This window comes from Mesoplodon mirus, assembly GCF_964341445.2.
Source record: "Mesoplodon mirus genome assembly, chromosome: 8".
Lineage (NCBI taxonomy): Eukaryota > Metazoa > Chordata > Mammalia > Artiodactyla > Ziphiidae > Mesoplodon > Mesoplodon mirus.
In genome coordinates, this window is record NC_138984.1 from 16,991,083 (window position 1) to 17,007,755 (window position 16,673).

The 16,673-nt window shown below is 40.5% G+C and overlaps 1 protein-coding gene across 2 annotated transcripts in view; it reads left to right on the forward strand.

Moving 5' to 3' along the window:
• EPHA4 (EPH receptor A4) overlaps positions 1-16,673 on the forward strand; it is a gene marked incomplete at its 3' end in the record, with an annotated part of 146,724 nt that overhangs the window by 112,314 nt on the left and 17,737 nt on the right. For both annotated transcript variants that reach the window (XM_082631072.1, XM_082631073.1), the window contains exons 9-13: positions 8,947-9,005; positions 11,535-11,648; positions 11,906-12,091; positions 15,926-15,987; positions 16,442-16,651. In XM_082631072.1, the coding sequence (XP_082487198.1) occupies positions 8,947-9,005; positions 11,535-11,648; positions 11,906-12,091; positions 15,926-15,987; positions 16,442-16,651 (631 nt within the window). The remainder of the gene's footprint in view (positions 1-8,946; positions 9,006-11,534; positions 11,649-11,905; positions 12,092-15,925; positions 15,988-16,441; positions 16,652-16,673) is intronic.

Here is a 16,673-nt window from a genome sequence, read left to right on the forward strand (position 1 = left end):
GGCTGAGGGCCATACTTTGCCAACCCCTGAGCTTGACAGCATATTCTTTTGATCCAGTTTTTCTTATTATCATTGCCTCCATCAATTATTAACACTGCCTGGAGCTTCCAGAAGAATGGGTGGGGAGGGGGTTTGAGGGGACAGCTGCTCATCTTCAATGTGTGTCCACATCTAGGTCCTCTTTGTCTCACGTGTGAGAATCATCCCCTTCTCCAACCTTTACCCCCCACCCCCACCCCCCATGCCATCAACTGTTTTACAAGGTGGGGCTTTTAAGAAAAAAGCAGAACCTGGGGATGTCAAAATGATCCTCTTAAATATAAATCTTTTCATGTCATAGAAGAGGAAACTGATACTCAGAAAGGTATAGTCCTTGTCTGGAGTCACTATATTGCTTTAGTGGTAGATCTGTTACTGGACCCCCAATAGCCGTGCTTGGATCTCAAGCCACTGTCTGTTGCACTGTCTTTTCCTGGCTCATCAGTTGGTGAGCTCATTGATGTCACAGCATAGCCTCTGGCTATTTCCACTGACCTGGGCAAGCCACCATGATTTTCTCTCACTTTGTGGTACATTATAATTAAGATGATGACCATATATCTTAGTTTGCCTGGATGGTTTCAGTTGTCACCCGTATTTATTAATATCATGTCTCTACTCTCACTCTCCAGAATGTCCTGGTATATAGAGATCAATCATGATCTCTATCACACAGTACAGCACAACTCCTTATTGTGTGTGGGCACCTACATTTGCCATCGTGTTTGTTCTTTTTGGTTCAAAGTCTGTTGGATTAGAGCAGTGAATTTCGTCTTGAAGGAGTTAAACCCACCACAAACACTCATCCCTGTTGCTGTAATACACACACACAAACATACATCTAGACATGCCCACTGTACCCTATATAATAGCACAGCTCAGGCTTTGGAAACTTCAACTTGGCCTGAACAGAATCTGAATTCCCAGAGTTCTTTCCTTTCCTGGCTTTTGATTTTGGAAGTCAATCAAGATGGACCTCTTTCTTATTCATTGCCGTTTGACTTTGTGCATGTACACATGCCAGGCTCATAAACACATGGGAACTATAGGCATTAATCTATATCCATCTGATAGCCAGGAGGAGGGAGTGGGATGAGGAGTGTATAGATTTACATGGGCTTTTGCTTTCATTATTACGTATTTCTACATTTGAAATTTTTACAGTGTATATAAACAACTTGTGTCATCAGAAAATAAAGTTGTTTAAAAGTTTAAAACTAAGGAAAAAATTATTAATAACTGCCACTGCAAAAAATATTTGACTGAAATCCAGCACCCCAGAATGTTCAGAACCATTTGAGAGAACACTTGTTTACAGAAAGTGGGTCTCGTCTCGAATCTCAACCAAGATATTGGTTGGAGGCATTCTCTAGTTGTAGTCTGGCTTTCCTTTAGAGTTACTTTTTTTGTTTGTTTTTTGTATTTTAAGTTATCCTAAATATAGCAGTCAGACAGGAGTAATTAGAAATAAGTCATCTCGTTATAAGTTTTTATTCAGATGTTCTTCTTTGACAAAAGAAAAAAAAAGAAAAGCAGATGAAAATGTAATACAGGAAGACAAGTTTATTAAAAGGTGTAGCTATAGAAAATAGCATCGCAAGCTTGATGACTTAATTTCCTTTCTGCTTTTATTGATCACTTTATTATATAAGGCAGGATTGATCGGATTTCCAATTATGAGTCCCCACCTTAGAGAACTGAGCCTGTCAAGTTACCCAGCCATGATCTTGTCCCTTCTCCCCCGTTAAAAAAAAAAATGTTACTTCCCAAGGCTGATAAACACTGCTTGGTGATTGGTCCTCAATGGATCACTTCTTAGAAAATGAAATGTCAACCCCTTGGCCTCCTATTGATTCTTCTTTAGTGTCAGACATAAAGCTGTCATGGAAAGGCTGCCTGGAGCCAGGTAGCTGACAGGCTTTGCGCGGCCAGTGCACACTCAGCTGATTCTTCTCCACAAGTAGGCTGTGTGCTCTGTCGTAACGGACCGCAGATGTTTAAATGGGACAAGAACAGGTGAGAAGAGAAGAGACAGGTAGTGCAGACAAAAGTCTGGTCCATGCTTTTAGTGAGAGTACAAATGAAAGATGGTAAATGGTACCCCTAAAATCATCTCACCACCCTGCAGCCAGCCATCTGGGAAAGCAACAGATGAAACATCCTAGCCTGGAAAATGATGGGGCTGCTTCTTGCCTCATAGAGCCATGGATAGTTGACGGCAGAATGGATGCGAGGGACGGACCCCTTATAGGGTGATTCCCCACACTGCTGATGACATGGGAGATTGTTTTAAGAGGTAGATGGGCAGAGATCCACACAGTGAGAAAAGTTTCAGTCCTTCCGATTACTTCAAAGGCAAATCTGTTTGCTAATTTGTCATTTAAGAAAGAGGAAATGGCCTCAGGCTCACAGCTAGTATCTTGCTGGATTGGTTTTTTTTTTTTTACAGCAATTGTTTATTTTATTATATTTACTTTATATGGAGAAGTATGAGCTTTAAGCAAGTCAGAGTGATCTTTAATTTTTCCAATGAGAAGATCTACTTTTTTTCTTTTGTCCAACTTGGAATTGTAAACATTTGGGGATCTCAGTGAAAGAATGAAATTCCTAAATTTATAAATTTTATTTATATATTTAAAATAATATACAGAATACATTGACTTAGATTTATTGTATGTTTTTTCCATCCACATTATGTTGAGGAAATTAACTTACATTTTTTATAAGCATCTTTGATCAGTGTCTTCCTGTGTCACTTATCACATACGTTATAATTTAAGGATTCTCTCAGCTTTTCAGAGAATGTAATTGTACCAGCCATCTGGGTGGTTTAAGGTGCAGCATTTCTTGTATTTATGTAATGCTGTCTCTAGAAGTCTTCCTAAACTGCATAAGCACATTCTGTTGGCAACATGGCACCATTTCCTTATACTCCTGTAGGTTCACATTTGTGATCTCCAGTGTAACCACTTTATTGCTTTTAAAAGTGATTTTTGACCATTAACAATGACATCATAAAATGCAATGATAAGGTCATAACCTCAGGACTAATGAACTTAGTGATCAACTATGTTAAATTCTTCTGACAACTACCTCCCCCTTTTATATTAATGATTTTATCAGTTTACCTCCAAGCATCCTAAATAGTATTAATTCAGGTTGCTTTAGGCCAGTGTGTCTTCCCCAAATAGTATTTTATTGTTCAGTATGTATGAGAAACGCTTTTAAGAAAGAACTAGAATGCAAGATGAGTTCCTCTTTTCTAAAGGACAGTTTGGTGACCAGAGACAAGTACTGCCTGATAACCAGCCATAGGTGGCATTTCTACTGACCTTCTGATGATCTCTGGTGCTGCCGGGTTTCCATTTATGTTAGGGTTATAAAGTACCCCTTTTACTTGAATTAAAGAAGTGAATTAATTGATTTTAAGAAAAAAATGAAATGACTATTGCAAAATTTGTGAAGGAGGTACACATACGGCTCAAGGTAGGAAACTACTGGCATCTTGTATATTAGGAACTTGAGGCCTGGACAGGAGGTGAAACAGTTAACTGCACCAAGGTCACACAGCTAGTTAGTTGCCTAATCAGGACAGGAGTCCATCTCTCCTGACTTCCAGTACTGGCCTAGATAGATTATTTTAATGTCTTCTGGACTGAAAACATTGACCTACATCAAAAGTTAACATTGATGGGCTTCCCTGGTGGTGCACTGGTTGAGAGTCTGCCTGCCGATGCAGGGGATGCGGGTTCGTGCCCCGGTCTGGGAAGATCCCACATACCGCGGAGCAGCTGGGCCCGTTAGCCATGGCCGCTGAGCCTGCGCATCCGGAGCCTGTGCTCCCTAACGGGAGAGGCCACAACAATGAGAGGCCCTCGTACCACGAAAAAAAAAAAAAAAATTAGCATTGACAATTGTAGCAAACCAGAGCTTCAGGAGTCTTCTTCATGATGTTGGTACCATGTGTGATGTGTGATTTGATGTACAATCTAACACATGCTATAAAGTCAGACCTTGCAAGTTAGTTTTATCTTCTTTGGAAGGTTACGATTTTCCACTTTGGAGCTGAAACTGTTCCCATAATGCTAAAACCGTCACCATTCAGACTCTATCTTCCCTGGTGTCCTAATTGTAATATTATGGTCACATAAGAATGAATACACTTAAATGTTAGCCTAAATTGGCTCTGATAAAGTCATGTAAATTCCTACCATTAGTTGGCAGATGGTACTGCGGGAACATTTCTAAACAACCTGTGTGCACTCGTGTGGTTCAATCCCACCCATGTCAAGATGTTGCTCATGAAGAACGTTTAGCCATCATTTGGTGCAAGAACCGTGACAGCTTAAGGAAGGGGAAAAAGAAGAATAGCTTCGATGAATCTTCATAGGTGATGCCATTAAACGCTGGAAAGTGTCCTCCTGGAGCTATGCTAGTTATTACATTGCTTTATCTTCTTTAATCTGCACTTTAGCTGAATAAATTACTTACCTTTTGCTAATTAGTTTTGGAACAGTGAGCCCCATCAATCAAATCCATCGACTTGATCAGGGAAGTCAGTATTTTAGTAAAAGTGGGGTGCGCGCTGGGCCCTGTCACGCTTTGCTCCACTATTTTGTTGATATTATCGGGTAGTCAGGGTGCCAGGAACAACACATTGGTTGGGAGGGCAGGGCTGGGGTCTCATGCTGTCCCTGGACAATGTCTGTTAATACCCTGATTCCGCCTCCCTTTGACAGAGGCGAGCTTAGTCACAGGCTTTCAAAGTTTCACCTGCAGAGGAGTCCCTTTACCTCCTGAAGTTAAAAGGTTCCATGTTTCCTTCTGGAGCATTCACTCAGAAACCACTCCCCTCCTTCCCCCCTTTTTTTAATCAGCTTGCCCACATCTCAATAATTAGAAAACCTTCCACAAAGGTTTCCTTCTGTCATTCAGGTGATCTGCCTTGGATGTCAATTTAGCACTCTTTTAGGCGATGTGGTTTCCTCTGGGCTGGCTGACCCAACGCTAAGCTTCCATAGGCTTTCTTTTCTCTGGACAATAACGAGCACATTGTCCTACCCTGAGCCAAAGGAGAAAGGGTCATCAGGTGACAAAGGTAGAGCAGGACTCAGGCTTTTTAGTTTTAAAGGTATTATTAAGTAGCTAATAGGCTACAATTAGCTTTTGAACAGTAATCCCTGTGTTTCTTTGTCAGCATTCCCTGTACTCTACCGGGGTCTTCTCCTCCAAGTAACACTCCAAGTAAAGTTTCTTTATAGGGAGTGTGGGAGGGAGGGAGACGCAAGAGGGAAGAGATATGGGAACAGATGTATATGTATAACTGATTCACTTTTGTTATAAAGCAGAAACTAACACACCATTGTAAAGCAATTATACTCCAATAAAGATGTAAAAAAAAATGAAAATAAAAATACACCTCTACCAGAAAAGCTGTCCTTCAGAGTTGAAGGAGAGAGAAAGAGTTTTCCAGACAAGCAAAAGCTAATGGAGCTCATTACCCCTAGACTGGCCTTACAAGAAATGTTAAAAGGACTTATTTAAGCTGAAACAAGAGGGTGTTAATTAGTTGCAGGAGAACGTATGAAAGTATGAATCTCACTGGTAAAGGTAAATATGCAGTAAAAATCAGAATAATTTAAAGTTGTAAGGCTAATTACTTATAAAGCGTGTATGAAGATTAAAAGACATGAGTAGTAAAAACAGCTATAACTACAATACTTTGCTAAGAGATACACAAGATAAAAATATGTAAACTATGACATCAAAAACATAAAACAGGGCTTCTCTGGTGGCGCAGTGGTTGAGAGTCCGCCTGCCGATGCAGGGGACACGGGTTCATGCCCCGGTCCGGGAGGATCCCACATGCTGCGCAGCGGCTGGGCCCGTGAGCCATGGCCGCTGAGCCTGCGTGTCCGGAGCCTGTGCTCCACAACGGGAGAGGCCACAGCAGTGAGAGGCCCGCATACCGGAAACAAACAAACAAACATAAAACATTGGTGGGGAGGGAATAAAAATATAGAGTTTTATATAAAAAAAATACACTTTCTTCTCTAATTTACTTCCTCCTTCTATGTTCAGAAGCCTGAGGAGGGGATGGGTAGGTCAGCCTTGTAATGATCCCTGCCATTTTACATTTCTCTGGCTTTGCACAGATTTCACGAATATGTTGATGGAAAATGGCACTCCTGGGCTGCTTGAGGCTGCTCCTTTCTTTTGATATCTACAAGGGTTTTTGATGAACTCTGACAATTTAAAGTTGGGACAAAAGCTTCCCTGCTCGATGCATTTTTTTCTTCTTTAAAGGAAAGAAATTCAAATCAGTATTCAAGATCTAAAGTGGTTTAAAATATATACTTGTAATTTAAGATAATGCTTTTAGGAGCTCTGATAAGATACAATCTCCCGGGCTGGCAGGACCCTATCACACCCTTGGGACCTAGGCACGCATTTCCCTGACATAAAATGCTATTTTCATAGTCCCTGACCTAACACTCTTATATTTCCTTTAAAAGGAGAGGGGAGGGGGAGTTTTGGAGAGGACTACATCTTTCATACAAATGTTTGGTTTCTGGATGTTTAAACCTGTTTAGCTTCTTTGATGAAGCAATGGATTTTGAGAGCAAGTGGAATCCAATTTAAGTGGATTTACTCATATAAAATGTGCTATAACTTATAATTAACTCTCACCAGCTATCATCATATAACTTCGTCCACTCTGGGAGAGGCATGTGAGGTAGTGAGCTGGACGGGGCAGACACACTCCTCCTGTATTTGCTAGGAGGGTCGTGGGTAAATGACTTGCCCTCCTGCCTCCATGTTCTCATCTGTACAATGGGACTGAACATGTGTCTGTCTGCCTGATTGCTTTCATAGGGTTGTTGAGAAGATGCCATGAAATGTTATACGTGAAGGCTCTTTTAAAAGTTAAATACAAAGTAAAAATGCAAGCTATTATTTGGGACTGAATGACTCACACTTCGAAGTGAACTCTAGTAACTGAGGTCTCTGTTTACTGAGCTGGTTCCTGCTTTGCAAACATTTAGGGGAAGAGATAATATATGTGATGAGAGCACTTTGAAAAGTTAAATGCAGTGTAAAAATGCCAAGTATTATTATTTGCAAGGGAATTATACACACAGAGGAACATCTGTAGGCTCTGAGGGTCTGCTTGCAGAGCTGGTTCCTGCGTTGCTGAGAGGAATGTGGGTGAGGGGCTGGGACACGTGACTGTGACTGGGCTGCTCTCTGGTGACACTGCATGGCCCTCTCTCTTTTCCATGACCATCCTGCCCTTCTTGACTTGTTCAAAGTGCAGGGGTTCAGGTTATCAGATTCAGACAGGACCACACTGCTGCGACCCCCTGTGGCCTCCAGGGACTCTTGTCACCACAGAGCCTGTTTCCTCATATATAAGAGTCTTGACTGACCTCATCTTTAAAGCTCTAAGAAAATTACAAGATGATTATAAAGTGCAATATAAACTTCACATTTTTGACCAAAAACATACATGTACATATTTTATTCACTAATATGGTCTCATCTTCCAACTTTACAGAGTTCTAATATGGACTGAATTGATTTTCCAATTTAACATACATACACATAGACACATATATATGTGTCTATGTATAATGTATCAAGATTACTGATTCAAGAATTATATATATTCAAGATTTCTTTTTCCCAAGACTTTTTATAACCAAGCCCGATCTCACTCCTATGGGACACGGAGAGCAGAAGGCCAACTGTGGGACCATACACTGTTTTTTGGAGAAAAGAATTAGGTGACAAATGGAAACTTATTTTTTGTTTTGTTTTTATTTGGCTGAATGGGGTCTTTTTTTTTTTTTTTTTTTTTTTTCAGTACGTGGGCCTCTCACTGTTGTGGCCTCTCTCGTTGCGGAGCACAGGCTCCGGATGCGCAGGCTCAGCAGCCATGGCTCACGGGCCCAGCCGCTCCGCGGCATGTGGGATCTTCCCGGACCGGGGCACGAACCCACGTCCCCTGCATCGGCAAGCGGACTCTCAACCACTGCGCCACCAGGGAAGCCCTGAATGGGGTCTTAATTGCGGGATCTTCGTTGTGACACGTGGGATCTTCTGTTGCAGTGCGCCGGCTTCTCTCTAGTTATGGCGCATGGGCTCCTGAGCGCACGGGGTCAGTAGTTGCGGCCCGCGGGCTCTAGAGCACACAGGCTTAGTTGGCCTGCGGCATGTGGAATCTTAGTTCCCTGACCAGGGATTGAACCCAAGTCCCCTGCATTGGAAGGCGGATTCTTAACCACTGGGCCGCCAGGGAAGTCCTGAATCCTTATTTTTACTGCTGCAAGTTTTCTACAAACTCTTAAGGAATGTAATCCAGTACGAAGCAAATGTTTACCTTTTAAATTGTCGTTAATCATTTAGGAATTTGTATGCAGCAGCTGAAGCCAATAACCACAAAACTATTGTTTTAAGAATATCATATAATAGGATAATGAGTTTTTTTGTGGTAGTAGTTATTGTGGTGAAAGCAACACGGCTTACTATTACTTATCACATACTGACTACGATTGCCTTTGATGTATGCAGAATTCACCTAGGGAAACTTATTTTAATTCAGAATATGTATGTGGGGAAATTAGCCAGTAAACTTCTAATCTATTTTCAATACAATAAATTTCTCCTGGGGATTTAAAATTATAATTGTATTATAAAATATTTGCTGTATCACCTCAGTTTAATACTATGGTTACGAGCAGAGACTCTGTGGTGACAAGTTACTTACCCTGTTATTTCACCTCCCATAAACCTCAGTTTTCTCATCTGTGAAATGTGCATTACATATCTGCCTGACTTATATTATGGTAGTAGAGAACTTGTGGTTTACAGCTTTTGAAAATATTGTTTTTTATCTTTTAATAGACGGAGTAAATACAGTAAAGCAAAACAAGAAGCAGATGAAGAGAAACATTTGAACCAAGGTACAGAAAACTGGATTAAAAGTAATTTTATTTTTAGAGCATGTCTCGTGTTTTCAGTTTAGAAATGTCTAAATAATATTCACATGGCTATTAATATTATATTCCTTTCATGAAATTATCCAAATAATGTACTTCAGGGTTTCAAACTGAAATAGGTGATTGGTATTTTTTTTTTTAAGTGAAATTAAAGATGGAGTTTGGGTAATTTCCTTAGATGCTTCTTTTTCCTTATTTTATCCTCCAACCTGAAAAAGTATTGGTCTAGCTGGCTCATTCTTGTAGCTGGGTGGCAGGATTTAGAAGGTAACAATTTTTCTCTTATTATAAGGTAAACATTTTGGAGACAATAGAATAAGAAATTGAACACACCACAGAATATGTGCTGTGGAATTCAGGACTATCAATATTTCTTTAGTGGATTTTAGTTATTTTGATAGTCCAAGTGGAGTCAAAGACTAAATTCAAAGAATCGGCTCTGAATGACTTGAACAAGATAGAAGACTCTGGAATGGGCAGTGGTTGGTGTCTCTCCAGGAGTACTATCCATGAGAACTTTCTGAGGTGATGGCAGTGGTCTTTATCTACACCATCCAATGCATTAGCCAAGGGGCCACAAGCACCACTGAATACGTGAAAAGTAGTTAGTGTGAATGAGGAAGTGAATTTTAAATTTTATTTAATTTTAACTGATTTATATCTAAATAACACCAAGTGGTTAATAGCTACCTTATTAGCACAGGGAGGTAGAAGGGCTGGAAGAATAATCCTGAGAAAGGTTTTCATGGCTAGAGCATGTGAAGTGATGAAGGGTCATGGAGTGTCTGATAATTTTCCATTTGTTCATCTTGTTTCCTTTCTAAAACCACACTTTCTCATTTGCATGTGGTACATATTTTTAAAAACAAAAATGATGCATTTTTTTGAGATGAGGACAAAACTGACAGTCTTGGAAAATCAAAGGGTTTGGGCCAACCGGTATCCTACACCTCTCAACGCCCCAAAGCCCCAGGAGCTCGAGCAGGGAGAGGCGGGGTGTGAATGCCAGTGGAAAGTTCCCAGTAATCTCTAATGCATCTTGTCCCGGACATCTCTGGCTGCCCCAGAGCTCACATTCCAAATTCAGTTTACCAGTGACTATGGGTTGTGGCCGAATTACCCTTTCTAGTATTTAAACCATTGATTTGCCAAAATTTCCAGGTGAAATTCAATGTCTTTTCTTACAGCACTTTCTTTCCAAAACAGAATAAAAGTGGAACTCCAATACAGAGTTTGTATTTTCAAATCAAATAGCAGTTACTATCCCTCTCGTCCACTTAACCTAATTTTAATCTTAGTTTGTTAATTGTTGTTAATTGTTGTCAATTTTTGGTCCAGATATGAGGCAAAAGATGATATCTTGTAACACAGGTCATTTGAGAAAGTTTCTATCATCTTCCCTAAGGGAAGAAAACTGGAGATGGTGGGTAGGATGTGAGCAACTGATTGGGACAACAATATTTATTTATTATTTTTTTAAATTGTGTTTAGTGTTTTTTTTGAATTTTTGAATTTTATTTTATTTATTTTTTAATACAGCAAGTTCTTATTAGTTATCCATTTTATACATATTAGTGTATACATGTCAATCCCAATCTCCCAATTCATCCCACCACTACCACCACCCCCCCACCTCTTTCCCCCCTTGGTGTCCATACATTTGTTCTCTACATCCGTGTCTCAATTTCTGCCCTGCAAACCAGTTCATCTGTACCATTTTTCTAGGTTCCACCTATATGCGTTAATATGTGATATTTGTTTTTCTCTTTCTGACTTACTTCACTCTGTATGACAGTCTCTAGATTCATCCACATCTCTACAAATGACCCAATTTCGTTCCTTTTTATGGCTGAGTAATATCCCATTGTATATATGTACCACATCTTCTTTATCCATTCATCTGTCAATGGACATTTAGGGTGTTTCCATGACCTGGCTATTGTAAATAGTGCTGCAATGAACACTGGGGTGCATGTGTCTTTTTGAATTATGGTTTTCTCAGGGTATATGCCCAGTAGTGGGATTGCTGGATCATATGGTAGTTCTATTTTTAGTTTTTTAAGGAACCTCCATACTGTTCTCCATAGTGGCTGTATCAATTTACATTCCCACCAATAGTGCAAGAGGGTTCCCTTTTCTCCACACCCTCTCCAGCATTTGGGACAGCAATATTTAGATAACACATTCCAAATTTCCTTATAGAGACTCTCTTTTCTTCCACGGGATAGGTTGTTTTTAAAATTTCATCCCTGAAGTGTGAAGACATTCCAGGAACTCAGTAGAGCTACAGCCTCTTAAGTAGCAAACAATTCTTGTTTACCCACTAACGAAAACCAGAGCAAGAATTTAAACATTTTCCTATGTCTACACTAAGTATTTTTCTCATGCTAAGAAATTTTTTTCTGTGCTGAATATTTTTAGACCCAGAGAACTTCAGTTTATTAGTGGTTCCTGAGAAGTGTTCCGCCAACCTTTTGCGTGTTTATTACTCAGGTGTTAGAACTTACGTGGATCCCTTTACGTATGAAGATCCCAACCAAGCAGTTCGAGAATTTGCCAAAGAAATCGACGCATCCTGCATTAAGATTGAAAAAGTCATAGGAGTTGGTAAGTGTCTGTGTCTATAAGCCTATTTTCTTTGTGGGTATTAAATATATGTATGTGGATTATATAAATGCATTAGAATGTAGTGTATGTGCCTGTATATGTAAATATCTGTGTACCTGAAATTTGCTTGATCTACATAAAACACCAGCACAGTGCCTAGTGTATAATAAGCACTCAACAAATGTTAGCTATTGGCTGTTATTCCTTCTCCTTGAACGTGTTTCTGGTTCAGAGTCAATTCTTTTTCTCTCTCAAAGGTGAATTTGGTGAAGTATGCAGTGGGCGTCTCAAAGTGCCTGGCAAAAGAGAAATCTACGTGGCTATCAAGACATTGAAAGCTGGTTATACAGACAAACAGAGGAGGGACTTCCTGAGTGAGGCCAGCATCATGGGACAGTTTGACCACCCAAATATCATTCACTTGGAAGGCGTTGTCACCAAATGTATGTGCGTCGCTCCCTTTACAAAGCCAAGTTAGAAGTTACTGGCAAATTAAACACACATTTTCTTTCCGGGGAAATGACAGATGGAGCAGACCCACTGATTGCTAATAGGAGGAAATCAGTGCAGGACAAGTCATTAATCTTGTAGTCATTTCTAAATGGGTGTATGGTGTAGGCTGATACCCTATTTCCAAGGCAGCTTGTGTGAGATTTTAGCGAAATTAGTACTGCAGATTTTTGGTGTGCCTTGCCATCTTTCGAATCTTTGCTAGACCAAACTGATTGTCACAGGATAGGTGCAAGCAGATGGTAAGCAAAATAAATTTTAAGTACTTTTCATATAAAACACAACAAAACCTCACCACACCTTATGTTCGAAGCTTCGGTTCCAGATGCAGGGAGTGCATCTTGGTAATCTATTATATTGGGGATTTGCTTGTCTGCTCTGCCTGATTTATGGCAGCTGTAGTTGCAGTTCAGCACCTATTTCCAGTAACACCTGGTTGCACCTTCCTTTTTTAGTCCATTAGCATTCGCTCAGCCCATGAACCACGCTTCAGTTAAAATACGACACAGCTCAACAAATGCATTTTGCGAAGCAGACCCTGAATACACCTGTAAGACTGTCTAAGACCAACTTATAAAGCACCACATGGACAGGGCAGCTGAAATGGTTACTATTGAAGGTGGCTCTGTTCCAGAAGCCTTAGTACCTAATACAGTTACTACAAGTCAAGGATCTTGTAAGCCTGGGGCTATGTGTCCAGGACCGCCAAAGTGCCATTAGATTCCAAGTGCCTGGGAAAAGCGTCCTCCATCAACCGGTGCAGAGTGGCTGCCGCAGTGGGTGAAGTGGAGGTGTAAACGTTGGATGTTAGGTCTGGGGCTAAGGGGGCAGTAAGACAAGGGTACACAATCTTTAGGCAGGGAAAATTTGGAAATTACTAAAAAGTGAGAGCAGATATACACTAATTTAGAGGTCCTCAAACTTAAACATACATCAGAATTCTGGAAAACTCATTAAAACACTTTCCTGGACCTCATCTTCAGAGGTTTGATTTAGTGAGTGGGAGCCCATGAGTTCACATTTCTGAAGAGCTCAAGGTCAATCAAGCTATAGTCCCTGGAACCACACTTTGAGCACCTTTGGCCTAGTGACCAAAGATTTACACATCATCTACTGCTAGTAAATTATGAGGCCTTGACTAGTTGCTCAAGTTCTCAGTTTCCTCATCTGTAAAATAGAGATAAAAATGGAATAGAATATTTAGCCTGTTTGGCATAATGCTTATTTAGCAAATTAAAAAAAAAAAAAGCTAAGTGTTAACTGGCATTATTATGTCTTAAAAAGTACATCTTTCCCCATCTTTGGAATCCTTTCAAAAAGGAACTTTGGTGCTAAGGGTATATAATTTTTCACCTAAGGTGAAGGCTATAATTAGCATAGAATAGCTCTATTTGCTTTTTAAGATGAGTTTTACAGACAGGATATTTTTTTCTGTGGCCTGTGGTCTATGGAGCTGCCCAGAGCCCTTCACTACATTAATTAAAAGATAACATTCCCTTTAAATACTTCTGCAGGTCCATTTTCTCAAAAGGAGGCTCTGTTCAGCTTGGGGTGTTTTTCCTGGGGCAGACAGTGATTTTTGTAGCACCTCTGCAGAAGAGCGAAGAAACGGGATCTTTGTGTTAAAGTCCCACCGCACCTCTAAAACCCGTGGCTATTACAGCTGTAACTGTTACAAACGACTGGATGCATTTGCATAATGCACTTGTCACTGAACTAAAATGGTTTAAAATTTCCACCAGAGGCGCCATCCCCTTCCCCCCCGTCCCCTCCCCATTGCCTCCCTGCCTGTTCCGGGAAAGGGTCTGTCTCTACCCTGGAGCCCAACCTGGACCCATTTCATAAGCCCTCTGTGCTTATGGAGACATTCATCTTTATTTCTCTTGTAGAGCTGATAAAGATTCTGACAAATGGATACTTTTCATAAACAAAAAAATGGAGAATAATTGTGAAGATAGTGCCGACAGACTAGGGAGGTGTGAGGGTGAAAGAGTGGGAGAGTCTGAATTCATGACTGGAGTTCCTTGAGTAACTTTGTAAATGGACAGGGAGACTATAAATTCTCTCCACTAGCCCGCGGATCTTCTCCTTGCTTCCCCACATTTCCAGAGGGATCTGGTGAAATGGAAGTAGGTGTTAATGCACCATCAGGGGAGTCACCCCTTCTCATGAGTTGACAAAGTATCATTTGATTGAGGCAGGTTCATTAAAACTCATTTAGATGCATTTGTTCTATGTGGTCACAGATGCAGAAGGTAAATGAGCCTGAGGACTAAAGGCTTCCTAGTAATATTGATGGAGGCTGGAAAGGTGTACGGGGACCACTCCCTCCAGCCGAGGAGAAAGAGATTAGAAGTGGTTTTGACCCACCCTCTGGTCTACACCGAGATTCCTGCTTTTTCTGCCTGCTTTCATTCATCACTTGAAAATTAAATGTTCGTGGTGGTGTTTTCTAATCCAGCACTTTTGCCTCGGAAAGATTCCTTGGGCACGGTACCAAATGTTCAATCGAAGAACAAATGGATAAATGAGACTTCATTGAAATTAAAAACGTCTGCTCTTCTAAAATTGTGCCTCTGAAATGAAGACATTTCTCCTTTCCCCACACCAGTACAGAGTCTCATCTGATAGGGGCTCTGGGTGGGAAATGTACTCGTTTAGAATAATTCTGGGGGCTTTCCGGCAGTGGCACAGCCCAGCCCAGCCCATTTTCCCTGACTGGATGTCTCCGTCCAAACAATCCACAAGGACAGCAATGAATATTTTTGATTTTTCAAACTAACATTTTATTTTCCTCACAGGAACTCTTCTGTTCTCTTGGCTTTACCCCTTGCCTGAGTAAAATATCGAAGATTTACACCCCGCTGCCACAAATACCCTTTAGAAAGAAGGAATTTCAGACCTTGAGTCCATTGCCAGGGATTAAGAAACTAAAGAATGGTCCTTATTTCCTAAGGTCCTCAGAAAGAAAACCAAAGTGAAATGAAAGTGTTTCCCACTTCTCTCAAAACCTTAAAATCATTCTGATTTCTTTGCTTAGAAAAGGGAGAAGAGCACACAAAGGTTCTAGTCCTGAATTAAATTTGCTGCCTAGGATGAAATCACTTATTGACCCTTTTCTGTGATTTTGTTGTTGCTGCTGCTGAGGTTGGCAGCTTAAGGAAGCAAATAGACTGAGTTTATTTATAGATAGGAAAAGGGAAAAGAAAGGATATAGCCCCTGACCTGAGTGAGGCAGGGGGAAAAGCTAAGATGGTACATGCTTGAGCTTTAAGATGAGTCTGGGTAATGAAGTATCCAACATAGCTCCCAGAAGCTTGGGTTCCTCTAAATAGGTAACAAAAAAAAAAAGTTTCTCTGTTCATTGATTCCTTTAGCATTGCACAAGTGGCTCTTCTGGGGACAGAATTAATTAATTGTCTTAAAGATTTTTTTCTCCTTTAAACGGGCCATTTATCTTCTTCTCCATTTGCTTGAGAGAGCAAATACCCATCCACGTGCTCCCTGGATATCAGAGGCCACTTTATTAAAGACCTTGTCAACAAGCCACCCAAAGGGTTAACCTTCCAGATGGAATTTAAACCTACTCGTCCTTTTAATATTTCATTCCTAGCTCCCCACAGCTGAGGCATAAGCTTGGCTTGTTTTAATTAAATTAGATCGCACAAGACAGGTGTCCTGGCAGGAAAATTGTGCACAGCCCATTTTTATCTCATTAACTGCAGTGCTCATCAAGGGTTTTGTGTTTTTCTTTCTGGAAACTCTAGGTAAACCAGTAATGATCATAACAGAGTACATGGAGAATGGCTCCTTGGATGCATTCCTCAGGGTATGTGACTACTTTATATTAAACCCAAGAATGTTGGTATTTAGAAAACTCTAACAGACTTTGAGTATTTGTTCTGTTTGGTTGTATTCATGGACGTTTTTCTAATGAGGCAAAGGAAGAAGAGGAGAAATAGAGAATGATGTGATTTTTAAAGGCTCTTCAATAATCCACGTACAAGGAGGGTAGTATTTGATTTATTCTTGTATCGTGGAGTTGTTTGAGTCATAAATTCATTACAGTTGGATAATTTCCATCTATTACAGGAAGCAAACCCAGCTCCTAGGATATACTCTACTCATGAATTAGTGGCTTTGGTCAAAAAGGCCCGGAAATCCTATTGAGTTTCACTGCACACCGGATACAGATATCAAAAAAGATCCACGTAATAAATGCTTGGTGAAAATTAATTTGGCCTAATGCTAATGAGATTGTCCCTTATTTCTTTCCTCTGCAGAAGAATGATGGCAGATTTACGGTCATTCAGCTGGTGGGCATGCTTCGTGGCATAGGGTCTGGGATGAAGTATTTATCTGATATGAGCTACGTGCATCGAGATCTGGCTGCACGGAACATTCTGGTCAATAGCAACTTGGTCTGCAAAGTGTCTGATTTTGGCATGTCCCGAGTGCTAGAGGATGATCCAGAAGCAGCTTATACCACCAGGGTAAGAAAGATTTGTGACCTCT